This window comes from Scyliorhinus canicula, chromosome 12, assembly GCF_902713615.1.
Source record: "Scyliorhinus canicula chromosome 12, sScyCan1.1, whole genome shotgun sequence".
In the NCBI taxonomy this organism is placed as follows: domain Eukaryota; kingdom Metazoa; phylum Chordata; class Chondrichthyes; order Carcharhiniformes; family Scyliorhinidae; genus Scyliorhinus; species Scyliorhinus canicula.
In genome coordinates this window covers 140,780,481-140,807,766 of record NC_052157.1, presented here as the reverse complement: position 1 = coordinate 140,807,766, position 27,286 = coordinate 140,780,481, and the positions used below count along the sequence as shown (strand labels likewise).

The 27,286-nt window shown below is 44.1% G+C and overlaps 2 protein-coding genes across 3 annotated transcripts; one reads left to right on the top strand and one right to left on the bottom strand.

Moving 5' to 3' along the window:
* Positions 1-1,964: 1,964 nt before the first annotated feature.
* LOC119974936 lies at positions 1,965-17,162 on the top strand. Of its 2 annotated transcripts, XM_038814303.1 has the most exons (4): positions 1,965-2,305; positions 8,683-8,787; positions 16,118-16,187; positions 16,722-17,162. In XM_038814303.1, exons 1-4 carry the CDS (start codon positions 2,012-2,014, stop codon positions 17,012-17,014), a joined length of 762 nt encoding a protein of 253 aa, XP_038670231.1. In that variant the 5' UTR covers positions 1,965-2,011; the 3' UTR covers positions 17,015-17,162. The 2 variants fall into 2 exon arrangements, with proteins under 2 accessions (XP_038670231.1, XP_038670233.1); XM_038814305.1 differs by lacking the exon at positions 8,683-8,787.
* Positions 17,163-17,346: 184 nt separating this feature from the next.
* Positions 17,347-22,804, bottom strand: cryba1a (crystallin, beta A1a). The gene is made up of 6 exons (XM_038814307.1): positions 22,706-22,804; positions 22,422-22,478; positions 22,185-22,303; positions 19,371-19,512; positions 18,023-18,165; positions 17,347-17,661 (listed from the first exon to the last, which is right to left on the bottom strand). The coding sequence occupies exons 2-6, from the start codon at positions 22,452-22,454 to the stop codon at positions 17,514-17,516; spliced, it is 585 nt and encodes a 194-aa protein (XP_038670235.1). The 5' UTR covers positions 22,455-22,478; positions 22,706-22,804; the 3' UTR covers positions 17,347-17,513.
* Between the last annotated feature and the right edge of the window lie 4,482 nt (positions 22,805-27,286).

Below are 27,286 nucleotides of genomic sequence, written 5' to 3'. Positions count from 1 at the left end.
ACGTATCCACCCTATACCCGTAACCCAACAACTCCCCCCTTAACCTTACTTTTTAGGACACTACGGGCAATTTAGCATGGCCAATCTACCTAACCCGCACATCTTTGGACTGTGGGAAGAAACCGGAGCACCCGGAGGAAACCCACGCACACACGGGGAGGACGTGCAGACTGGATACTGGAAATAAATCAAAAAAGATGTCACAAACGCCCAGGTCTAGCAGCATTTATCATAATATAGGTTTTGCACGGGGCAACAAGAGGAGTCCACACCAAGTTGTGGAGAAAAACAAAACATCTTTTATTTAAGACGTTAATGATTATGTATAGCTCCATTAGTTCCCTACAGGGTCATCTCTAGTCGGTGCCTGACAAGCCTGCTCTATTTATACAAAAGCACATGAACTGTGTTAAGGATCCCCTTCCCCCTTATCTGGGGAGCACGTATTCTGCATATTCCATGAGGTAGTGAATCATCCCTACCCATTAAGACCCGTGTGGATTATAACAAGGAACAAAATTAACCTCAGGCCAATGACGGTCAGAAACGTTAGCTAATTTTCTCTCCACAGATGCCCCTTGGCCCTGCTGAGTATTTATTTTTCAATTTCAGATTTCCGTCACAGACACAATGAGAACAAACAAACTCCACACAGACAGTCACAGGGCAGAATTGAACCCAGGTCCCTGGCGCTTGATGCAGCAGTGTTCACCACTGTGCCGTCCTGCACACCTTTGGGTTGTGGGACGTGAGACCCATTCAGACACGGGAATTGGGTGGGATCTATATGATTGGGTGTGTGTCTTTTCTTTTTTATGATATTGTACTATGTAATATTCTCTTTCTGGTTTTGATGATGTATTTGTTATAAATTTAGATTTTGAATAAAAATATAAAAAAAAAACAAATGCAGTAAAGAATCCCTATTCCTATACTCAAACCCTCTCGCAATGAAGGTTAACGTACCATTTGCCGCCTTTACTGCCTGCTGTACTTACCTGCACATTTACTTTCAGGGACTGATGCACGAGGAAACCAAGGTCTCACTAAGTATCTACCTCTCTCAATTTACACCCATTTGCTTTCCTCTTCCCTTTCTTCTGTCCCCATTTTAAAACGCATTTCTCTCATATCTTTAAATTTTAGATCAGGATCTGTGCCTCAAACATCAGTTCTCTCCACAGTTCTTGCCTGGCCTACTGAGTATCTCCAGGGTTTACAATTTTAGTCGAAGATTTTCACCAACAGCGATATTTTAAACGTCCTGTCTGTCTGTCCGGTTTATGTTGTGTCACTTTCACAATATCCGAATTCTGAGTATTCCAGACTAGGAAAACTATGGTTTTCAAAGTTATTAAAGTGGCTAAGGTCTCTATGGATAGCAGGATTGCGAATTAGTCTGGAGATGTTACAGTAAACTGCTGTCTCGAGCTTTTCCTCAGGACCTCTCCCTTCAAACCAGCTTGTCTTTAATAAACTTCAATTGGGAAATGGTGCAGATTTCAACACCAAGAAAATGTTAGTGCCCATTCTTTGAGCTATTCAGTGCATACAAATGGTGAGCACATTTTAAGAATTACTTCCAGTCATTTCAAAAAGCAAATGCGTTTCCACTATTTGAATTAATATTCATTTTTGTTTAAAAAGTCACTTGTTTCACAGCCCCTCTTGGATGCCTTTAGTTAAACTAAACAATCTTCACAAATCTGCCATCATCATCAATCCCACTCTTCATTGCTAATCCTCATTGTTCATTCATAAAATAATACAAAGGTTTATTTATTTTTTTTAAAAACTGCTTTCACCAAATTGAACACAAAACGACCTGTTAGCCTTTTTTTTGATGCAATTGCAGTTGTGATCCCAAATCTTGAGCTTGAAGGAAACTTCTTCGTCGGCATCTTGCCTGCAGTGATTTGTTTTGCCGCGGGGAGGTGCTGCGCCGCTTTAATGTTGTGCTGACTTCCTCCACCGTCAGAGCGAGCGACAGTTCCCGCAGGGGGAGGCAGCAATGGAGGCAGATGGCGAAATGCAGTGGGAGACAGTCGAACTGAGAAAGTGCGGGGGGGAGAACTTGTATTACAAAATGTATCGCGCCAAAATGGAGCAGTTTCCGGCAGACGTCCACCGGTTTTGTGACCCAGAGTTGCAGCATGGGCGAAGGAGAGAGCTGGTCCGGCTACTGAGGAATGTTGACGAACTGAGTTGCCAAAAGCTGCAAATATTATTTTCTTTTTCAGTTCCGAACGCGGAGGCAATCACCTTTATTTCAGATTTAAACCAGCCAGTGGTCTCAGCTGGTGCTGTAAGTAACGCCCGAATTGCAACATGATCGCATTGTTTGCCACTCCTGCTGGGACATCAACAAGGGTCTGGGCTCAGTGATGTAGGTCCTGTTGTCAATAATGTGATGAGGCTCTATTAATGATCTGATGTTATGTCCCAACAGTGTGGCCAGTACTGTGGGTGTTTCTGTTTCTCTTACTGATCCACAAGGCTTTCCCATATATCGGTCAAATGACCACACACACAACCAGTTAGTCAGTTGAAGTTCAAAGATGGTTTATTTACACACAAGGGTTACTTTGACATGCAAGCACAATATACTACAAGTTAAACTACACCTATCAGCTACAATAACCTATGCCTAACTTCAGGGTGACCGGCGCTGTGCAGATTGATAAGGGCTTTATCTTGATCTCACGTGGCTGGTTTGAATAAGTGACTCTGTCTCTGTTGAGCTCATCTGTCAGGTAGCGATCGTTGGTCTTGAACTTGGCTGTCTGGTCGTTATGCTGCAGTTGGGCTGGCACAGGCCGGGTCAAAAAGAGACCGAACACATGGCTGTGTCTCTTTTTATCCCTCTAGGGTTTTGCGCTCTTTGGGGCGGTCCTTAATCTTGGACCCAATAATTCGACAGGCTTTGATCACTGCTTTCGATTTTGTCCAATAAAGGGGGGTTGCCTTGGTGGCTGGGCGGGTCCTTAGCGGCCATTGACCTTTGGTGGTTGGGGGTTGGTGCCGATTAGTCTGTGTCTGTATCGGTTTTGAGTGCAGTCCTATTGTTCTGGGGAAATGGGCCATTAGAATGCAAACGAGCGGGGGTTTCGATCAGGTCTAGCTATCTGGGTTGCAAATTCACACAAGCTCTGTATCTGTCTGAGTCCTGGGTTGGCCACAATTCCCATGGTCCTTTGCAGGTTGCCATCTCAGATGGCTACAGTCCCCTCCCTGTCACCTCATGTACAATATCCAGATTATTTGCTCGCTTTCCAAATCTGTTGATTGTCCTGTAAACGCATGTCAGCTGAAAGCAGGCTCAGGTGAAAGGCATGTCAAGGGGAGGCGGTGGCGTAGTGGTATTGTACCTGGACTAGTAATCCAGAGACCCAGACTACTGCTGATGAAATTAAAAGTCTAAAGATGACCATGAAACCGTTGTCGATTGTCCTAAAAGCCCATCTGGTTCGCTAATGGCCCTTAGAGAAGGAAATCTGCCGGCCTCACCAAGTCTGGCCTATATGTGACTCCAGACTCACAGCAATGTGGTTGACTCTTGACTGCCCCTCAAGGGCAATTAGGGATGGGTAATAAATGCTGACACAGCCTGCGATGTACACGTCCCATGAACAAATAAAAAAAACCTAGGTGGCACTAAAAGTTGACTGGCAAAAAGTTACAATCTCTTCTTTTAAATATATTTTATTCCAAACTTCTATAAATGGTTACAAAACATGAGCAATTCGCGGAGCAAAGCTCCCCAACACACAACGATACAGTTTGTACAAATGTTCCCTTTTTCACCCCCCTCCTCCCCCCCCCCCCCCCCCCCCCCCCACCCCGCGCGACGAACAGCTCCTCAAACATTTAAAATATATATATTTTATTACAAATATGTATCAAAACAGGTTACAGCAAATAAACACCTCACGGTAGCATGGTGGTTAGCATCAATGCTTCACAGCTCCAGGGTCCCAGGTTCGATTCCCGGCTGGGTCACTGTCAGTGTGGAGTCTGCACGTCCTCCCCGTGTGTGCGTGGGTTTCCTCCGGGTGCTCCGGTTTCCTCCCACAGTCCAAAGATGTGCGGGTTAGGTGGATTGGCCATGCTAAATTGCCCGTAGTGTAAGGTTAATGGGGGGATTGTTGGGTTACGGGTATACGGGTTACGTGGGTTTAAGTAGGGTGATCATGGCTCGGCACAACATCGAGGGCCGAAGGGCCTGTTCTGTGCTGTACTGTTCTATTCTATGAAACATACTTCCCAACAATCATCTATACGGTCCGTACGGTCCCTTTGCGACGAACAGCTCCTCAAATACGGTCACAAATATCCTCAACCTTTCCTCAAGCCCCCTCTGCAGAGCCCCTTAACTCATACTTTATCTTCTCTAACCGCAGGAAGTCGTACAGGTCACCCAACCAAGTCGCTATCCCAGGTGGCAATGCCGACCGCCAATCAAGCAAAATCCACCGCCGTGCAATCCGAGAGGCGAAGGCCACGACATCGGCCTTCCTCCTCTCCATGAGCTCTGGCTTCGCTGAAACCCTAAATATCGCCACCAAAGGGTCTGGGTCCACGTCCTCCTCCACTATCCTGGCTAAGGCCACGAACACTCCCACCCAGAATCTTCCCAATTTTTCCCAATCCCAAAACATGTGCGCGTGATTCGCTGCCCCCCCCCCCCCCCCCCCCCCTCCACACCTCTCACACTCATCTGCTGCCTCCTGAAAGAACCCACTCATTCTCGCCCCACCACTTTAAACTGTATCTGGCTCATTCTTGCACAAGAGGAGGTCCCATTTACCCTGTGCTTTACTCCATACTCCACAATTGACAGCTCCTCAAACGTGGCTACGAATATTCACCCACCTTGCCTCGAAGCCCTCCGCCAAACCCCTTAATTCGTATTTGACCTTTTCCAGCCGAAGAAAGTCATACCATCCTGGGGCACTTGAAAATGCCATTATTATCTTTTGCAGTGTACTGTGTACTGAGCACGCTCCCATTGACCTCTTCCCGGGAGAATCAATGACTTCCAGTTCCACCACCACCACCATGCCTCGCTGCCACCAATTCCATGATGTGGAGATGCCGGCGTTGGACTGGGGTGAGCACAGTAAGAAGTCTTACAACACCAGGTTAAAGTCCAACAGGTTTGTTTCAAACACGAGCTTTCAGAGCACTGCTCCTTCCTCAGGTGAATCATTCACCAAATCATTCACCTGAGGAAGGAGCAGTGCTCCGAAAGCTCGTGTTTGAAACAAACCTGTTGGACTTTAACCTGGTGTTGTAAGACTTCTTACCAATTCCATGGAGCAATGTTCTCTGCCCCAATTAACCCATGGGGCAATCTGTGTAAAGACATTTCTACTGCCTCTCACTCTGAGAAAAGTGACAATTCTAACTTGATGATCCCTTGTCACAGACCCCCAATGAAAGTAAATAGTTTCCCCAAATTCAATTTATAAATGCTCTTCATAATTCAAAGATGTGCAGGTTAGGTGGATTGGCCATGCAAAATTGCAGCTTAATGTCCAAAAATGTCTTGGTTAGGTGGGGTGATGGGGTTAGGATGGGGGAGTATGCTTCAGTTAGGTGATCTTTCAGAGGGTCAGTGTAGACCCGATGGGCCGAATGGCCTCCCCTGCACTACAGGAATTCTAGAATTTAAAAAAAACCTGAAATACATCTCCCATGTCCCTTTTCAACGATATAACATTTTGAGAAGATAATATCGCAAATTAGGAAGAAATGCATTTGACAGCATCTAGCTAAACCTCCAAAATGATAATGTACCGCCTGTGTCTGTTACAAACCCAGGTGAGTCACGGATTTGGATTGAACTGAATTGAACTGAGTAAATGAGAGCAGGAGTTCGACATTTGGCTCCTCAAGGCAGCTCTGCTCTTCAGTTGGAGCATGGCTGATCTTCTCCCTCAACGCCATTTTCCTGCACTATCCCCATATCCCTTATTTTTCTATCTAGAAATGCAGCATGGTAGCATTGTGGTTAGCACAGTTGCTTCACAGCTCTAGGGTCCCAGGTTCATTTCCCGGCTTGGGTCACTGTCTGTGCGGAGTCTGCACGTTCTCCCTGTGTCTGCATGGGTTTCCTCCGGGTGCTCCGGTTTCCTCCCACAGTCCAAAGATGTGCGGGCTAGGTGGATTGGCCATGATAAATTGCCCTTGATGTCCAAAAGAGGTTAGGTGGGGTTGCTGGGTTGTGGGGCTAGGGTGGAGGAGTGGGCTTGAGTAGGGTGCTCTTTGTAGGGGCCCGTGCAGACTCGATGGGCCGAATGGCCTCCTTCTGCACTGTAAATTTTATGCATCTATGAAATCTATTGATCTATCTTGAACATACTCAATGACAGAGCCTCCACAACCCTGTGGGGTAGAGAATTCCAAGGATTTACCACCCTCAGAGTGCAGAAATTACTCCTCATCTCAGTTCGATATGATGTATCCTTTTTTCTGAGACTGTGTCCCCTGGATCCAGATGGCACCACACCCCAGACAGGGGGAACATCTTCCTGCATCTACCTTGTTGAGCCCAGTAAGATTTTTGCACGTTTCAATGGGAACAGGCTGCCCAGAGGGTTCTCGATTTGATGTCCTGTTTATTAATGCTCTGGAATTACAGTCATTATACAAGGTAGTTAGACTTGTGGATGAGCCATGCCGGGAAAGGGGATTGGGACTGCAAAGAATCAATAGAGTTTACAGATGGAGTGGTATTTCCTGATGTAAAGCAGTATGGATGAAAAGGTGCTGTGTTTGGAATTAAAATTTGGAGCCAAAAGTTTTTCATGTGTGGACAAAAACTTTCCAAGGGGAATGTTTAATGTTTAGGTAGGTGTTCAAGATGGCTGAAGAAAGTGCGGCAAAAACAAATAAGTAACTAGAAAAACACGGTTTAAAGTCAGTTGAGTCCAGATCATCCAAAATTGAAGGTGGTTCAGAGGAGGTTTACTAGATTGATATCAGGAATGAGCGGGTTGTCTTATGAGGAAAGGCTTTGTTTCAATTGGAGTTTGGAAAAGAAGTTTAGAAGAGTGAGGTGTGTTGATTCAGTTGAAAGTGCTGCATAGGGCGCACATGACTGGTTCCAGGATGAGCCGGTTCTTTGGGGGAGAGGACAGATGTGGGAGGTGCTCGGGGGGCCCGACGAACCATACCCACATGTTCTGGGCGTGTCCGGCATTGGAGGGGTTCTGGAAGAGGGTGGCGGGGACCTTGTCCAAGGTGGTCGGCTCCAGGGTGGAACCTGGCTGGGGGCTCGCGGTCTTTGGGGTAGCATCGGAGCCGGGAGTGCAGGAGGTGAAAGAGGCCGGCATTCTGGCCTTTGCGTCTCTAGTAGCCCGGCGTAGGATTCTTTTACAGTGGAGGGACGCGAAGCCCCCGAGCCCAGAGGCCTGGGTTAATGACATGGCCGGGTTCATCAGGCTGGAGAATATCAAGTTTGCCCTGAGGGGGTCGGTACAAGGGTTCATCCGGCAGTGGCAGCCCTTTCTCGATGTTCTGGCGGAGGGTTAGAGGGTGGTCAATCTCAGCAGCAACCCGGGGGGGGGGGGGGGGGGGGGGGTTAGGGATCTGTTAAGGGGGTTTGTTTTTGCGACTGTTTGTTTGCTACTTTCTTGTTTTTTTGTATTGTTATTAATTTATTGCTTTGTATTGGGGGGGTTCTGTTTATTTTTATACTCTGTTTATTTTATTTTGGGAGAAAATTGTAGTTGAAAAATTTGAATAAAAATTATTTAAAAAAAAAAGAAGAGTGAGGTGTGACTTAATTGAAGTATAGAAGATCTTGAACAGTCTTGACAAGGCGGACTTGGAAAGGATGTTTCCTCTTGTGGGTTAGTATAGTACTCGGGGGGGGGGGGGCGGCGGTGGGGGGCACTGTTTTAAAATGAGGGGATTTTAAGACGGGAGTTGAGGAGGAACTCTCTATCCGAGAGTTTTGCAACTTTGGCACTCTCTGCCTCAGAAGGCAGTGGAGATGGAGGTCGGTAAATACTTTTAAGGTGGAGGTAGGTAGATTCCTGTTAGACGAGGGAATCAAAGGTTATCAGGATAGATGCGAATGTGCAATTCGAAACTCAAATGGACCAGCCGTGATCTTATTGAATGGCGGAGCAGGCTGGTGGGGCCGAATGGCCTACTTCAGCTCCTGATTTGTACGGTCGCAAAGTCATGCTGAGGTAGTACATTGCCCTGGGCACAGGCTGTAATCCGGATTACTGCTACACTCATGATCACTTTGAAATAAGGGCTCCAACCAGCCTTGGGAATTAACACCGAGCTGCGCAAAGTAGCAAATCTGTGATGTTTTCGAGGGGAGTATGGAGGAGACCTTGATAATCTTGAGCTCTTCAGCCATGAAAAGTGAAGACTAAGAGGGAATTTTATAGACCAATAGGACGCATAGAATAGAGTAAGTAAGTCCAGACAATACTTTCAGGGCAGGACACCACAGATCCAGAACTGTAAATGGCAAGATGTCAGCAAATGTTTCAGCAGTTCTTGACAGAGGGTGGTTGACTGTTAGATCAGCGTGCTGGGAATGATGGCTATGGTCAGGATACTGGTAACAATGTAGTCAGAAAGGATTACATCAAATAATTGATCATCAGTTGTGATTCTAACATACCATGTTTAATCTTGCTTCTTTTTTGATGTTAGGGAACAGGATATTGGGAGTATCTGCTGAAGAGCCAAGGAGTAGATCTGATAGCATTTGACAAAAATATTGTTTATCCGCCAGAAATGCGATATTCAGAGATTGTGGTACGTACAAGACTTTTACAGAGTAACTTGAGTCATGTGTGAGGTGGGGACTTCTGTCTGTCACTTTGCGTGTGGTTCCACTAAATAACATGTTCGGAGTGACTTATAGAAAACTTTGCATTTTCTTTTCTATTTTGCTTCATTTGCCTTAAACTTTAAAACTGCAACAACTCTACCTTTGTTTTACCTTTAATTTAGTTCAAAAGAAAAGAGCTGATTTTGCAATAACTCAGCTTTGAAAAAAATAAATCGAAGGTCGATGCAGATCTACTTCAACGAAATGATAGACTCAAATTCTGCACATAACAACAATCTGCATTTACCTAGCACCTTTCATGTAGTACACTATCTTGACGTGCTTTCAAAGGCCAAGCAATGGTAGAAGAGTTTAGGAGAGGAACAGAGGCTTGCAAAAATGGCATGCCTTAAGGTGTGAGGGAGAATTTTACAGTTCGGGGTTTTAGACAGCCCAAGACTGTGCTATTGAAGGTGAAGCAGCAGGGAAGTATCGAAAGAGGGCCAGAGTCAAAAGAGCAAGGATTTGGAAGAGGTTACAGCATTGGCAAGGGATAAGTCAGGGAAATGAATTATGGAATGAAGACCCTTTCTCCATTATGTATGACATGAGCCATTCGAGTCCTGTGATGACAGTGATGATAGAGGAATGTGACATTTTTTAAAAATTCATTCATTGTGGGTGTCACTGAATAATCCAGCATTTATTGCCCACTATGAATTACCCTTGAGAAGGTGGTGTCGAGGTGCCTTCTTGAACCGCTGCAGTCCATAGTGTGTGGGTACACCCACAGTGCTGCTAGGAAGGAAATACAGGGTTTTGACCCAGCGACAGTGGAGGAACGGTGAAATTTGTCCAAGTCAGGATGGTGAGTGACTTGGAGGAGAACCTCCAGGTGGTGGGTTTGCCAGGTTACTGCTGCCCTTGTCCTGCTAGGAGGTAGTGGTCGTGGATTTGTAAGTGCTGCCTAAGGTGCCTTGGTGTGTTGCTGCAGTGCATCTTATAGATGGAACACATGACTGCCACTGTGCGCCGGTGGTAACAGGATACGGTCAACAAGTTTTCGATTGGTAAATAACAAAGCAGCTACATCAGTCTAAAGACCACTAGCTTTCTAGGATATATTTACACTTTTTTTCCCCATGTATAGTCAACAAATCTTTTTCCCTTCCTTCTAAATTCTTAATTTGTATCCAATAGTAAATGGATGAGAAGTTAGGCTTCACAAGTTCCCCTGGATCTCCAAGATCGCATCTGTGGTATGTGTGAATAGTGTAATGTGAATTGCACCAGATGCCATATTGGTGCAGGCAATAGCATGTGCATTGAATGTTTGTATAAGTATGAAGAATAGGTAGATCACATCATCAGTTGGCATGTAATGCTGGTTTGACGCCAGTATCTGCCATTTCAGAGCTCAACACTCTCGCCAGCATCCTATCTTACTGAAGATGAGCAAAAGGACCAAGGCCATTCCAGCCTCCTGTCCCACACCACTATTTGAAAGGATCATCAGGTTAGTTCCTGGTTGACTTCTCCTGCTGGTTGCGACAATTTTACAAGTGTCTGCTACTTTCTGTAGTTGTTTCAAGTTGCAACGGTCTACATGGAATAGTATGATAGGATGATGCAAGACGGTTTGCTGACTTTAAGGCTATTAGCCAACGCTCTGTTCTCAAGCTTGGCTAGATTAGGGGGCATTCTCTTTGGAATGAAGCGTGACTTCGAGAATCAACAGAGGCCGCAAACACTTTTTTTTGCACACCTTGTAATAGTAAATACAGTAAAATGAAAGTTCAGTAATAAAATCACCCAGAAAATGGGTAAGTTCTGTTCTTGGAGCAAACTCCCTGTCAAATCTTTAACAAGGGACTCAATGTTCAGCCTTAGAGCGTTCCAACAAGTTGGGGTACAAGAATAAGGAGCTATTGCTACCTTTGTATAGGGCTTTGGTGAAAACACACAATGTTGTGTACAGTTTTGCTCTCCATCTCCAAAGAAAGATATGCTTCCACACCATAGAATCCCAACAGTGCAGAAGGAGGCCGTGTGGCCTATCGGGTCTACACAAACCCTAAGAGCACTCTTCCTAGGCCCAGTCCCCCGCCCTTTTCCCTAAACCCACACATTGATCATGGCTAATCCACCTAATCTGCACATCTTTGGACTGTGGGACGAAATCGGAGCACCCGTAGGAAACCCACACGGACACGGGGAGAATGTGTAAACTCCACACGGACAATTACGCAAGGCTGGAATTGAACCTGACTCCCTGGGGCTGTGAGGTAGCAGTGCTAACCATTGTGCCACCCAGCAGGTAACCCACCTCCTGATTTCCCAAAGTTTTCTGCCATCTATGAGGCACAAGTCAGGAGTAGGATGGGTGGTGTAATTGAGGTGGGATTATGATAGTTCACTTGATTGTTTCTTGGGACAGAGGCTTGGCCTACAATAAGAGACTGAGTAAATTGGATATATTCTCCCTGAAATTCAGAAAAATGAGAGGTGATCTCTTTGAAACATAGAAGGGTGTGAAGGGCTTGACAAGGTAAGCATGGAGAAGACGTTTCCCCTGGTTGGAAAATCTAGAACATATGGGGATGGTTTTAGAATAAGAGGTCGATCATTTGAGATTGGGGCGATGAGAAATTTCTTCTCTCAAAGTGTTGTGAAAGTTTGGACTTGTGTTACCGAGAAGGATGTCGATACTCCATTGTTGAGAGTGTTTAATGCTGAGATAGACAAAATCTTAGTGTCTCAGAGAATCAAGGGATAGGTGAAGTGGGCGGGAAAGTGGAGCTGAGGCAGGAGATGAGTTGGGATCAAGTGGGTGTCTGACCTATTCTTGTATCTGCTTCTTATGTTCAGGTTCCACATGGCTGATTGCTCGCTGTTATCTTTGACGCGTGCAACTTGAACCATATACCCCCTTGCAGCTCGATCCAAATTTTAATTGGGGGAAATAGGATTGCTGACCATTGAAATGTTGCATAAAATTGTATATTAATAAAGTTTGTTGTTTGTTTTCAGTTACTTCTAAATCTACTGTTCTGGCCTCACTGAATTTTCACAGAAACCTTTCTGCAGCTAATGTATGCAGACATTCTTATTAACAGCACTATTTAAGTCACACCCCTTTTCTCAACTGGAATATAACTGGCTCTGAGCAGAGCATGGTGTTGAATTCTAAAACGGGGCAAAATACAAGTATTTTGCACAGTCAAATTGAAGCTGAAGCTCTCATGAATAATGAGCAGTAGAAACTAACATTGTAACAAGCTCGAGAGCTATCTTACACATAAGCAAGATGAGATGAGCGATTAACATCATTTTCCAAAAAACGAGTACACTCCAAAGTGTGATTCATTGCTTTGAGATGCCCTAAGAACATGAATGGTGCAAATTCAGCGTTACAGTTCAAATTTATTTCCTCCAAAATCCTGGAGCTCCCTCCCTAAAAGCACAGTGGATGTACCTACACCACATGGACTGCAGCAGTTCAATAAGGCAGCTCATCCCCACCTTCTCAAGGGTAATTAGGGATGGGGAACAAACGCTGACCTACCCGGCGAAGCCCACATCCCGTAGAAATGGGGGAAAAAAGCAATGTATGAACATGAATTATGATCATCTGAATAAGTAAATATGTAGTTTATATTAAATTTCAATCAATATGGATATTCAATACTCCATATTAAATGGAGTTGAACTGTACAAATTACATACTCTTCTTATTTGTTCACGGGATGTGGCCATCCCTAATTGCTCCCGTGAAAGTGGTGGTGAGGAGTCAGCTTGAACCGTTGCAGTTCATATGTACACTCAGAGTGCTGTTAGGAAGGGAGTTCTAGGATTTTGATGAAGCAACAGTGAAGGAACTGCACTATAGTTCCACGTTAGGATGGTGTGTGGTTTTCAGGGGAACTTGCACGTGGTGGTGTTTCCATGCATCCGCTGCCATTGTTCTTCTCAGTGGTAGAGGCCACAGGTTTGGAAGGTGCTGTTGAAGAAGCCTTGGTGAGTTTCTGTAGTGCGTCTTGTTGATGGTAAACACTGCTGTCACTGTGCACCAGTGGTGGGGGGAGTGGATGTTGAAGGTGGTGGATGAGTTGCCATTCAAGGCAGATACGTTGTCCTGAATGGTGTCGAGCTTCTCGAGTATTGTTGGAGCTCACCCATCCAAATGGTAAGTGGAGTATCCCATCACACACCTGACTTGTACCTTGTAGATGGTGGACAGGCTTTGGGGAGTCAGGGGGTGGGTTACTTGCTGTAGAATTCCCAGTCTCTGACTTGTTCCTGCAGTCAAAGTAGTTATATGGCTGGTAAAGTTTAATTTCAGGTCAATGGAAATTCCCAGGGTGTTGATAGTGCCATTACCATTCAGCAATGGCAATGCCATGGAACATCGAGGACATGGTTAGATTCTCTCCTGGTGGAGATGGTCATTGCCTGACACTTAAGCGGCACAAGTTGTACTTGCTATTTATCAGCCCAAGATTATTGCCCAGATCTTACTGCATATGGACGCGGATTGCTTCAATATCTGAGGAGTTGCAAATGGTGCTGAACATTGTGCAATCATCATTGAACCTCTCCATTTTTGACCTAAGTTGGAGGGAAGGTCATTGAGGAAGCAGCTGCAGTTGCTTGCATCTAGGACATTATACCCTGCGGAATCCCTGCAGTGATATCCTGAAACTCCAACCACCAGATCAGTCATCCTTTGTACTTTGAAGAAGTAACAAGCAATGAGGATAGAGGAAGACTTGTAGATGTGGTGTACGTGGATTTCAATAAGACATTTAACAGGGTGCCACATCAAAGGTTACTACAAAACAAGAGCTCATGGTGTAGAGCGCAACATATTAGCGTAGATATAGGATTGACCAGCTAACAGGAAACAGAGATTAGGCATAAATAGGTCATTTAATGGTTGGCAAGGTGTTAACAAGTGGAGTGCCACAAGGATCAATGATGGGGCCTAAACTAATTATAATCTATATCAATGACTTTGATGAAGGGACCAAATGCGTGCTTGTTAACTTTTCTGTTCACAGATGGAACTGTGGTTAGCGCTGCAGCCTCACGGCACTGAGGACCTGGGTTTGATCCCGGCCCTGGGTCATTGTATGAAGTTTGTGCATTCTCCCCGTGTCTGCTTGGGTCTTACCCTCACAACCCAACAATATGCAGGGTAGGTGGATTGGCCATGCTAAATTGCCCCTTAATTGGAAAACAAATTGAGTACTTTAAAGTTAAAAAAACCTTTTCTGTTGACACGAGATGGGTAGGAAACTAACTTGTGAAGAGCACGTGAGTCTGCAAAGGGATATAGACAGGTTAAGTGGATGGGCAAATATTTGGCAAATGGATATCAAGTGGGAAAATGTGAGCTTGTCCATTTTTATAGGAAGGATGGAAATGCAGAATATTAATTAGATGGAGAGAGATTGCAGAACTCTGCAGTACACAGGGATCTTATATCCCTGGTACACAGAGACACATGCAGCTAGTCAGTAGGAAGGCCAATGGAATGTTGATGTTTATTGAAGGGGAATGGAATATAATGTAGGGAAGTCCTGCTACAAGGATTGGTGACACCACATCTAGATTACTGAATATAGTTTTGGTCTCCTTATTTAAGAATTAATTTCATTAGAACCTATACAGAATATGGTTACTTGACTGATTCTGGGATAAGGATCTTATGAGGAAAGGTTGGACAGGTTGAGCCTGTATATTTTGGAGATTAGAAGAATGAGAGGTGATCTTATTGAAACATCCTTAAAGGTGATGCATGTGGATGCCAAGAGGATATTTCTCTTTGGGGGGCGACACTAGAACTAGGGGCACAGTTTAAGAATAACTGGTCTCCCATTAAAGTCCAAGATGAGCAGAAATGTTTTCTCATAGAGGGTCATGAATCAGGAATTTTCTTCCCCACAGAGCTGTGGAGGCACAGTCATTGACTATTTTTAAGGCAGAGACAGATAGATTGTTGTCAAAAGGTGTAGGGGATAGGCAGGAGAGTTGAGTTGAGGCCATATTCAGATCAGCCATAATCTTACCAAATGACGAAGCAGGCTTGAGGGGCTGAATGGCCTCCTCCTGGTCCTAATTCATATGTTTGTATGTTCCTACCTTGAAATGACTCCAACCAGTGGAGAATTCTCCCCTGAGAAGTTTGCTAGGGCTCCTTGGTGCTACACTCGGTCTGGTACTACCTTGATGACAAGGACAGTCACTCCCACTTCACCTCTGGATTCAGCTCTTTTGTACGTGTTTGGACTAAAGCTGTAATAAGGCCAGGAGCAGAGTGGCTCTGGCGGAACCCAAACTGAGCATCAGTGGGCACGTTATTCCTGAGTAAGTGCTGCGTGGTAGCACCGTTGATGTCACCTTCCACCATTTTGCTAATGATCGAGAGTAGACTTGTGGAGTCTTAATTTGTCGGGTTGGATTTGCCTTTTTTTGCGGCAGGCCATACCTGGATAATTTCCCACATTGCGGGTAGATACCAGTGGGTAGCTGTACTGGAACAGCTTGGCTAGGGACATGGCTAGTTCTGGAGCACCAGTCTTCAGTACTACTGCCAGAGTATTGTCAGGGCCTAAAACGTTTGCAATATCCAGTGCCTTCAGCACTTGATATCACGAGGAGTGAATTGGATTGGCTGAAGACTGACACCTGTGATGCTGGGGACCTGAAGAGGCGGTCACGATGGACCATTCAATCGGCCCTTTTCGGTGAAGGTGATTGCAAATGCTCCAACCTCATCTTTTATTCTGATGTGATGGGCTGAGGATGGGGATATTTGTGAAGCTTCCTTCTCCTGTTAGTTATTTAATTGTCCACCACCATTCACGACTGGATGTGGCAGGACTGCATAACTTAGGTGTGATCCGTTGGTTGTGGGATAGCTTAGTTCTGTCTTATCACATGCTGCTTCTATTCTTTGGCACGCAAGTAGTCCTGTGTTCTATCTTCACCAGATTGGCACCTCATTTTTAGGTAAGCCTGGTACTTCTCCTGACATGCCCTCTTTCATGCTTCATTGAACCAGCGTTGATGGTTATGGTAGAGTGGGGGATAATCCGGGCCAGGAGGTTACAGATTGTGATTGAGTACAATTCTGCTGCTGCTGATGTGTTGGATCACCAACTATCGTTTGACTAATTTGACAGTATTGATCAAAATTATAGATGTTTTTTTAAATTGTTGCCAGGTGACCAAAGTCTTTACAAATAGTTGACTTAAATCTAAGATAGGGCAGAAAGTATTGATTGCTACATTTTCTTTTTGTAACTTTAGACCAGTGGCCCTGAAATCCTGGAGCAGTTTCCTGACAGAGTGCTTTTTCTGGCCTGGCCCGACATAGACGGTAAGAAAGTAGGGCTTACACTCGCATTCTGGGGAAAACTTTCTCTGGCTCAAAGTAATTATTATGCTTTCCCAATGGCACGCTTAGAAAAGTGACATAACTTTATGTACAAAATTTAAACAAAGTTCAAGTGGGATTTGGTTGGTACATTGCTGGAATTCATAGCTTAATTGAAGTTAAAAGATTTAGAAAATAGCTAGATGGAACGTCTTTGCAATACGCATTTTACTAATCAAGAAGTTTAGCAGTGAGATTATATCTTTAGTTGCACAATTTATTTAACTTTAAATGCACAACAAGATTATCTGAAAGTAAAGGTTGTAATTTGTTTAATACGTCCAATTGCATTGCTTTTAACATTTCGCATTGTCGCAAATTATTAAAGTAACAGCGCAATTGCCTGTAATTTGGGCAGAAAAATATTTAACGGCAGTAAATTACTAGAATAGTTGAAGGTCGTGACCACTTTTGTAAGTACAGGAAACTGTTCTGCATTTTTAATGAACATTTGATAACATTGTTTATGTTCTGCAGAGTCTTCAACGTTTTCTCTTGATTGCTTGAGCGATTTCAAAGGAGATATCATCCTTCATGTTGGGGAGTTGCTGGGTGAAACATTGTCAGCCAATCACTGGGGACAGTCAACATCACGTAGTTTCCAGCTGGCACTCGCTGAAGAGTTCTGCTGTCTGAGCAGAATTAAACTACCAAACTGGCCAGGCCACTTAGACTCCTTAACCATGTGGAAAAGAAAGAGCGCTCAACCGGTTGTGTGCGATGGAGCAAATTTTCATTATGTAAACACTAAGTGCAGAGTGTATTTATAGTGTTTGTTTTAGATAATTTAGTCCATGAATCAGCCCCACCTGAGAAATGCCATTTCTCATGGAGTTCAGTTCAATGGATGACAAAATAGTAACGTTTAAGCTGCCATTTTGATTTACTTTGAAGCAGATGGATGTATAAAACTTTTAGTTGGACTCTTACCGAAAAGCAAAACATAAATCGAATACAGGCTGACTCAGGTGTTTGTGAGAATGAACACAGCCCACTCGTGGGTTGATGTGCTCTGAGCCTCATTTCTCTCTCTGTGGTTTCCCAGAATTCAACAGACTGCTGTGCTTGTCTGCTCATGTGCAACTTGAGACAAAGGGAAAGAAACATTTTTATAACTTTATTTGAATATTTCAATAGACCAAGTAATCGTGATGAGATGTTAAATCGATCACAGTACAGAAGTTGTTGTTCTACAACAGAATGCAGTACCAATTATACCTATAGATTTCCTCTGTGGCCCCCCCTCCGATGCTCTATTGATGTTGTGCTTTACTCCTGAATGCGGCGGAGTGACTGGATCTGGAAGGTCTGAGCATGAGATCCCCACTCTCTCCAGTGCTTGTATTCTCCAGCATGACGATCACATTCCATGATGTACTGGAAGCCACGGTATCCTGGGTACTGGTAACACACCCACCTGGGGTTGAAAAAGAGCATGCCTTATGTAAATTAACTTTGAATACGTGTTAAGTTTCATAAATATGAATCGGGGCATATCGCTGTAAATGGGATCAAGTGCCAGGCCTTCCAGGACTGAATTGCAAAGTCTCAGGAACTATAGGTGGCCCAGCTTGGACATCCCACTTTGGTTACTTGTGAACTAGTTGGAATTGGTCAAATAGGTTATTTTCAGTCCTCGGGTAAACTATTATTTTAGGAGTGGCAACTGATCAACATCCTCAGATGGGCAAGACTTTGCTGGATCCAGCTAAGTTTTCTTCCTTAAACTGCAACAACACAACTTCATTGTTTTTTAAACATGAAAAAGCACAACTTACGCGCCAGCTTGAATCTTCATGGATCCAACTTCGTTGTTGCACCAGCCCATAGCTTGCAAAGAGGGATAGTCATCACACATCTCCCACTGTCTTCCAATGAAGTTTTCCTTCTCAAAAATTACGATTTTGGATTCTTTATGGTGCTGAAGGAAAAATTGAGTATGTTTGTAGATGCTGCAATACATTTGTGAGTGAACAAAACAAAGTCTGTATTGGAGAATTAATGGGAGTATATCTCTACCATTTAACATCTTGTATTTATTATAAAGAGTGTGAAACTTACACTTCTGTACCTGTCCTTGTACTGCTTCACTTTAAATCTGGGATTAAACTTGTCCCTTTGCCCGTTAAAATGTAATTATATCTTTTTGGAACACGGTGACTGCCTCCAAATACAATTTTGCTTTTGTGGTCCAAGAAGTGCTTTGTAAAGCTTTAACATAATTGTCACAGACTTTTGTTATCGATGTTTTTTCAGCACAAGGAGGAGTTTTCAGTTTTTGAGTTGAGTTGCAAGTCCAGATATTGACAATGCTGTGACTCTACATTGCTCCCTGATCACTTTCCATATCTCTTTGTGCTGATGGACACAGAGGCATTTAGGATTCTCAGCTTTTTAAGTGGGAGACACAGAGTGCACAAACAAGGAAGTGGGATGGACCTTTACAAAGCACTGGTTCGACCTCATCCAGCTGAAGCACAAAGATAGATTGGAGAAGCTGGGATTAGAGGAGAGAAGGTTGAGAGGAAATTCATAGAACTTACAGTGCAGAAGGACACCATTAGGCCCATTGAGTCTGTACCAGTCCTTGGAACGAGCACCCTATCTAAGCCCACAGTCTCCATCCTATCTCCAAAACCCGACCTAACCATTTGGACACTATAATGGAGTTATATGGGGAGAATGTCATTCATGTTTGCGAATGCATCTCGAACCAGATTGATTTGAGATGATCGGGGAAAGAACCAATATGGGGGAGAAACGTTTTTTAACGCAGTGGGTGGTTAGGTTCTGGAGAGCACTGACAGTTGTGGCTTTCAAAAGGGAATGAAATAAGCGCCTGAAGAGAGAAATATTGCCGAGCTACAGGGACAGGGCTGGGGAGCAAGACAAGCTGAAATGCTCTTGCAGAGAACCACATGGACACGATGGGCTGAACGGACTTCTGTGCTGTTACCAGTCTATGAATTTATGTTAATGCAGTTTATTAAAAAAATAGCCTCAAAGAGATTAATCATAGAAGCCGTACTGTGTAATGTGACCTTATTTGGTGACATATGTTGCACTGTGGAGCATATGCTGAGCTAGTTTCAAGCCCGACAGATATTTAACGGTGAACTGACTTACAGCAGAGCAAAGAGGGCGGAAGGACATGAGTCTCTCAGTGTGGTAAGCATTACTGCCGCTCCAGGCATCCCAGCGAGGGTACTCTCCTTTCTCCAGGATAAATTGTTGCCCGAAGAAGCTGGAATGTTCATAACCGGCCCACCTACAAGAAGAAAATTGCTCTCAGATCAGGTTTTACTTTTTTTTTTCTTTCTAAATTTGGAGTACCCAATTCATTTTTTCCAATTAAGGGGCAATTTAGCGTGGACAATCCACCTACCCTGCACATCTTTTGGGTTGTGGGGGGCGAAACCCACGCAAGCACGGGGAGAATTTGCAAACTCCACACGGACAGCGACCCAGAGCCGGGATTGACGCTGGGACCTTGGCGCCGTGAGGCAGCAGGGCTAACCCACTGTGCCAGCGTGCTGCCCTTGATCAGCTTTTACAATAGATACGCTCTGTCCTGGTTTAAAATAGAGAAACTTAACTCCCAACTTATTATCTATCAGCAATATCAGAACAGCCACTGCACCTACATAACACAGCAGCAAATATAAGCAAGGTGCAGTCCAACTTCTATCTCTGCAGCAATAGGTAAAATGAGACCTTTAAACTATCCAAAACTGATGGGGTTTTCCCTTGATGAATAACTTCAGGGTTACAAACTTGTTCCCCAAAAATTCCTTAAAAATACTTGAATTTGCAGTCTTGAATCTTGTGTGACGGCCAGTGCTCCCTGCTATCCAGAATATGAATCACCTGCTTCTGCCTTATAGAATCCCTATATAGAATCCCAACAGTGCAGAAGGAGGCCATTCGGCCCATTGAGTGCACCGAACCACCCCGTCCTATACCTCCAAACTTGTAGCCTAACCTGCACATGCCTGGACACTTAAGGGCAATTTATCATGGTCAATTCACCTAACCTGCACATCTTTGGACTGTGGGAGGAAACCGGAGCACCCGGAAGACACCCATGCAGACCCGGGGAGAACGTGCAAACTCCGCACAGACAGTTACCCGAGGTCGGAATTGAACCTGGGTCCCTGGCGCTGTGAGGCAGCAGTGCTAACGACTGTGCTGCTGAAAACATTACCCAATTTAGCCTGACAGTTGTAATGATCAAGACCTGCCCAGTAATGTGACAGTAATAATACTGCAGAAAATACAATATGCATAAATTTCCTTCTTTCCATCAAATCCTACATCTGTACAAATTTCGCCCCACAAAATTGGCTGCGCCCCCAACTCTCAAATGCAAGTAACCTGTTTGATGGCAGGAGGGGATTCCAGCATGGCGGACCACATTTTGAATCACAGCAGAAACAAAAGTCATTTGTTTCATTGCAATTCTTGAATACTTTAAGAAAAAAATATCCTCACTGAGACCTGATCCATATTTTCTGTTTTGTTGTATATTTATGACCAAGTATAAATAATTTCAAAAATTCCTCAATTCAGGTTTTAGGCTGAGCTTGATGTGCTTGAATAATGGTTCAACAAATTAAAATACCCTGATGTGAGTTTAACATTGCCTTGGGTCTCAATTGTTTCTGATGTTTTATGCCAAGTCATGGAAATTTGAACACACGCAGGGGTGGGCAAACTTTTCCGAACAAGGGCCACATTCAGAAATTCACAATTTTAAAGGGCCGCATAGTATATTAAGTAAAATAATTAATATTTTTAATAGCCAAAATAAAAGGTTTTTAAAGAAAAAAAAAAGCAATTAATTTTTATTAATTAATATTTTAAAGTAGAAACTTCACGTGAAACACATGTTGTGCCGAGCAATGATCACCCTACTCAAGTCAACGTATCCACCCTATACCAGTAATCCAACAGCCCCCCCATATTAACCTTAAAATAAAAAAATAAAAAATAAATTTTTTTTAATTATTTTTTTTTTAATGACTTGATCTTGGTGGGCCGCATAAAGACCTTTGGCGGGCCACATGCGGCCCGCGGGCCGTAGTTTGCCCACCCCTGCTCTAATGAAATTGGGAGCATTCTAGTGGGGGGTAACCTGATGTTGGCAAAATGGGTACAACACGGGACACGGTTTCGTGTCTATCTTTTGGGTTGTACCCAAGTAGGAAATTCTAGGCCATCCTATCCTGAGTTCAAGACAAGTGTGTGTTCAGCGAGTTGCGAGAACAGAGTCAACTGCCACTTTACTCGATTACATTTATTTGGACATTAGAAAACCAGTTTTAGGCTCCAACACATATCACCTACAGTAGATGTGTGCGGTTTATGCAGAGGGGTTTGAAAATCTGATGTACTTCATACAGACGGCAAAAAACAAGTCACGGGAAGTAAATTGATTTTTGGAATTCCTATTGTCCAACTATAATCCCAAACTAGCTAGAGCTATATTGTCACCTGACCATTGCAGAATGAGCGTGAAACACCAACCCGAGGTTTTTAATCCCCCTGACTTTTCTGTCCCACTGCCGTGTGGAAGCTACTTTGCATTGGACCAAAAGTAACAGTGGAACTGCACCCTAAATATATTAATACTTGCTTTAGATCAATAATACATGTGCACAACTAACAGATATAATTCCCTCTTATGTTATAAGTGTCTAAATCAACCAAGCTGTGTTTTGAGAAAATAACAGCAATGCTGATTTGTACGAATGTGCACAAGGGTAAAATAATACATTCCAGTGAAATGATTACTTTGATTTACAAGTGACAATGGAATTTAAAATAAATCAATAATTGCATTTTAATTAAGCCTGGCACGGTTTAATTGGAATATGTTAGACAGCAATGGTAAGGGCTGTGCTTAATTTAAAGAAAATATGTAAAGGCTGTTCGACTCACGCTCCACAATCAACTTTGAAGGATCGAATATTGTCAAAACCACAATCCATAATATTCTTGCAGGATGCAGTAAATTCCATCCTCTTGCCCTGGAAATTTTCTTGATCATAAACAGTGATCTGCAATGATAAATATTATTACTCTTTCTGTGATATTCAGTTTTGTAAAAAAAAAAGAGCAGTGAATCATAGCTAAGATTTCAATTCTGATTAATTATCCTGGAGAAATAGACAGTACCTTGAAAACTCCTGCTGGGTTTGTTTGTGCCATGTTTATAGTTTGGAGGTTATGATCCTAAAAAAAAGAATCAAATGGCATCATTTCTCTTCACAAGGCAGCAGCTTTTCGAAATTTATCTATACTCAATGCATTAAAATCTGTGCAATGTGACATTGTATCTGGCTAAATTGGTACTACGGACTGAATTACAAAGCAGGAATAAACATAAAACAGGTCGAGACCAATTAGAAGAATTTGAGGTTAAAATGGGATGAAATAAAAACGAGAAACATCCAACTTACCAGAGCAGAGCTGTATGGGGTAGGTTCCAAAAGCGATTCTGTGTTCAGCTTCACCTCTGCTATTTATAGTCAACCATTCAATAGAAAGTGAGAAGTGAGCGAGTCTGATTCGTGGTCCAGTGAGCAGATAGCGAACGCCAACATCTCATTGTTTGTGACTGATCCCATGGATTTCTGTTCCAACTCTGTGCGGGGTAGGAGCAGAAAGATTAAAATCTGCATGTCCGGTGTATGCGTGAATAACCTTTGGCCAAAAATGTACTGTTTGTTAATGGGGAAAAAAGCTCTGAACAAAATTTTATTTGAAAAGAATGACATTGAAATTATACCATGGGGGTGCTAACAAACGATTGCTAACATTTGTTTGAAAATCTCTCTGCTATTTCACTTATCCCATTTAGTTATTGATGTCAGTAATATATAGCAGAGGTAGGAATATCAGGCGAAAATGGATAGTTCTTTGACTGCGATTGTACCATGACTAATATACTTGAAAAGGAATAACGCATAAAATTAGGGGCTTGGATTTTGACTGAGTAGCTAAGGCTGTATGTACTTATATATTATTTAATATAATTAGAACACACACATGCATAGAATTCTGCCCCTGACAATAGGTTTCAAGAGTCTGGAATCTACACAATTTGTAAATTTATGAAATCCCAAGTCAACATACTATACAACAATATTTAACTCATTGCACTAGAGGTATTTTATAATCTCCTCAAACACTGAAGTATTAGGGTTTGTATTGATGTAAATAAGCAATCGGTTAGCTATCATAATGATGTTAGCAATTTCAATTCAATTAGAAATAACCTTGTTTTAATGAAGGTAAAAAATAATGGTGAAGCTAACAGTGTTAGTCACTAATAAAGTATAATTTGGACTTCAACTTCCGGTGATGGCACGTGTGCATTTAAAGGTGGAAATCAGGAAGTTGCTGTCCGAATTGCCTCTTCTCCCTGAAGCTTTGCTGTACTCAGTATCTCACGAATAGAATTGACATTATAACACTTGGAAGAACATGCATTTGTGATACGTATGCACTAGATCAGTGGTGGGCAACCCGTGGCCCATGGGCTACATCTGGGTTCTGAGTGCGACCCACAAGGCATTTTGTTGACTATGTACAGGGTTACTAGATTCCGCTGGGTTTCAGCTGCGTGCCTTTTTTCCTACTGGTGTGTCTAAAGTGATTCGCAACCTACTCTGCCTGGTTCAAAGTCAGCGGGCGCAATTCTCCCAAAAAATTTCTAAGGGCGCGATTCTCCCAAAAAGGAACAAAGTCCCCTAGCAAGCGTTGAACAAGGGGTCTGAATGGGGAACGTGCGGCCGAGGCCAGACATAGCCTCGTTTTGCACAGTGGGGAGCTCTGCTCGCCGAAACTCCCCATTGTAATGAGAGATCGGTGGCGTCCCGATCTCCGAGGCTCTCGAATCAATCCCCCCCCCAGTCCGAATGCAATATGGGAAGGTCCACTGCACCCACCGAACACGCATGCTAGGCAACCCCAGCCCGATCGCGCACGCAAAATGCCTGCTTGGCACCTTGGCAGTGCCAACCTGGCAGTGTCACCTGGGCACTGTGGCAGTGCCAGGCTGGCACCCAAGCGGCATTGCCAGGGTACCAGGTACACCAGCAGTGCCAGGGCGTCACCCTGCCCAAAGGGCATGCAGCTGGGGGCCCCGGAGCACCTAGGAAACCGCATGAATGCCGTTCCGTCTGGTCCCCATACCAGTGCTGAACAGCGTTCGCCCGAGGTCTCTGAGGCAAAGGGTTTGAATACTAAAGCCTCAGGTATTTCGGGAATCTGCACATGAGAGTGAGGCTTAAGGTCGTGCTCTAATATGTAGATTTGCTAATAAGTGATCCCACCCATTGTGGGCAGGATTCCCCTTGCAACGCCTCGTAAGATCATTGAATCTCGTAAAGCGCTGCGAGCCGGGTAGATCCCAGGAGTGGTGCCCCAAAGTGTCATTTTGGTCAGGTTTTTCAACACTGGGGAGGTGAACTCGCTGGAGAGATCGGCTCCTCACAGATCGAGTCGCCATTTTGAAAAGATGGGCTTCAGGGTCCCCCAACCCACGCACAATGGGTAGGCTGTCAGGACACCCTGCTATGGGGTCACTGAGGGCTCCCCTTTGCAGCCTTACCCACCCCCCACACTTTTGGGGCCTTCCTTCAGGACCCCCACCCTTAAAACCCCCCCAACCTTAATGAGGCCCCTTCATACCAGCTCTTCAGTCCCCACCTTCATACCCTCCTCACTGCCCCTTTCATGGGCATGGCCCCCCCTCAGGCCTCGTCCTTTGGCAGTTGCACCCTGGCACTGCCCCTGCCAGCCTGGCAGTGCCATCCAGGCACCATCAGAGGGAGGGCCAGGGGGTAACCCTGCCCCATCTCCAACCTCCCCGGGTCTCCAATGGCCTGCTAAACCCCCAGGTGGCATGAGGCCTTGTCCACGTTTGTGCGAACCAATACTACATAGAGCCCAGTCCAGGCTTCGCTGGGTAGGCTGTTAGTTCTCTGGCCTCCCCACAGCATGTTTCTCAGCAGCTGGAGGTGGCCCGTCGTTGACCGGTGGCGTGATCCTCTGGTCCTGCTGCTGTCAATTGGATGTCCCATTCAAATCACCCCCATGCCGCCAGGAATCCCGTGATGGAGTTGTGCCGTTGGCTGGACCAAAATATCCCGCCGACATGAACAGTCAGAAGATCTCGCGCACAGAATGGTTATGTCTGTAAACTCCTGGAGAATAGTAAGCACCTGCTGTATCAAACCCCCGGAATACCATCCAACCAGGAAAGGAGGGTAAAATTGGATGAGGATAATTAGAGAATGAAAAAACAAACATTGTGAAGTTGATTGCACGCAATACTTACTTAGTATGAGGATGTAACATCAGAGCTAACCTGAAATTGTTACTTGCCGGTTATTGCCACTAGATGCATGTATTAAATGAGATCCTGATCTGCAGCACATATCACATGCATCGTGCAGCTTAATAATGGCATTTAGAAACATGAAACTCCCATGTTGAGAATGCCTTTTCAAGGATTCATTCGGAAGGTAGACCTTTAGGAGTTTAGTTGACAGGCTAAAAAATATAGGAAAAAGTCAAAAAAAGAGTCGAACATAGAACATAGAACGATACAGCGCAGTACAGGCCCTTCGGCCCTCGATGTTGCACCGACATGGAAAAAATCTAAAGGCCATCTAACCTACACTATGCCCTTATCATCCATATGCTTATCCAATAAATTTTTAAATGCCCTCAATGTTGGCGAGTTCACTACTGTTGCAGGTAGGACATTCCACGGCCTCACCACTCTTTGCGTAAAAAACCCACCTCTGACCTCTGTCCTATATCTATTACCCCTCAATTTAAGGCTATGTCCCCTCGTGCTAGCCACCTCCATCCGTGGGAGAAGGCTCTCGCTGTCCACCCTATCTAACCCTCTGATCATTTTGTATGCCTCTATTAAGTCACCTCTTAACCTTCTTCTCTCTAACGAAAACAACCTCAAGTCCATCAGCCTTTCCTCATAAGATTTTCCCTCCATGCCAGGCAACATCCTGGTAAATCTCCTCTGCACCCGTTCCAAAGCTTCCACGTCCTTCCTATAATGAGGCGACCAGAACTGTACGCAATATAATGAGGCGACCAGAACTGTACGCAATGCTATATCGAGTGCTATAAATTGGCATTATAACATGAGTAGCTGGACTAATGTTACAGTCTTACAATTGGGTTCAGTGCTGTAGGTTAGGTTGTTGGAAAATGGCCAGCTTGCCTGACCTGAATGCTTACCAACTGAACGTCTGCAAAACGTTTCTGTGAGGCTTCAGCAAGAATATACAGCACCTTTATCATAGAAAAATGATCCGGTGTGGTGCACAGAGGTATAACCAGGTAACAATCAATATTTTGGCTAAAAGTTAGATTTAAGGAGAGCCTTCGAGGACAAGTGGGAGGTGGAAAGGAGAAAGACTTTCAAGCGGGAATTCCAACAGTTAGTGCAGCTGGAGCTATGGTTTTTTTAGTGGAGGAAGGCCGGAGTTGGGAGAATGCAGAGTCGTTGGAGGGTAAAGGAAGATGATAATGATTTTAAAACCTGAATCTAATATACACCACAGAAACAGGTCATTGAACACCACGGGCTCATGCTCACATTTATGTTCCACATGAGCCTATCTCCATCCTTATTCATCTAACTCAACAGCACAACCTATTATTTTCTTCCTTGTGTGTTTATTTAGTTTCTTATGTGGATCATGTAATACATAACAATTACCGTCTTTGTAATGAACACATATATTCTGATGGCTCAACATGTGATCAAAATAACTTCATCCACAAAGGGATTATTTTGGGGGTGGTTTCTGTATAATGCTAGTTTTGAACCTTTATTCCAAACTAAGTGAAGGATAACGATGTTCAATGCTGTCAATTCACTATTTGTTCCTTGTACTGAGGTTGCGGATTCTCCACCAGGCATTTCTTCATAAACTAGCAGCTGTGTGTCTTGAGGTCTTCCTCTACCACAATGTTCAAGGCAACGTGGGGTTAGTTGCATA

Excerpts from the sequence above, each read along its gene's own strand:
- LOC119974936 (XM_038814303.1), top strand. The coding sequence starts at position 2,012 with ATGGAGGCAGATGGCGAAATGCAGTGGGAGACAGTCGAACTGAGAAAG. Across the intron at positions 2,306-8,682 it reads CAGTGGTCTCAGCTGGTGCT|GGAACAGGATATTGGGAGTA; the intron begins GTAAGTAACGCC and ends TTTTGATGTTAG. Across the intron at positions 16,188-16,721 it reads GGCCTGGCCCGACATAGACG|AGTCTTCAACGTTTTCTCTT; the intron begins GTAAGAAAGTAG and ends TATGTTCTGCAG.
- cryba1a (XM_038814307.1), bottom strand. The coding sequence starts at position 22,454 with ATGGCACAAACAAACCCAGCAGGAGTTTTCAAG. Across the intron at positions 22,304-22,421 it reads ACCCAGCAGGAGTTTTCAAG|ATCACTGTTTATGATCAAGA; the intron begins GTACTGTCTATT and ends TTATCATTGCAG. Across the intron at positions 18,166-19,370 it reads TCCGCCCTCTTTGCTCTGCT|CACCATAAAGAATCCAAAAT; the intron begins GTAAGTCAGTTC and ends TTTTTCCTTCAG.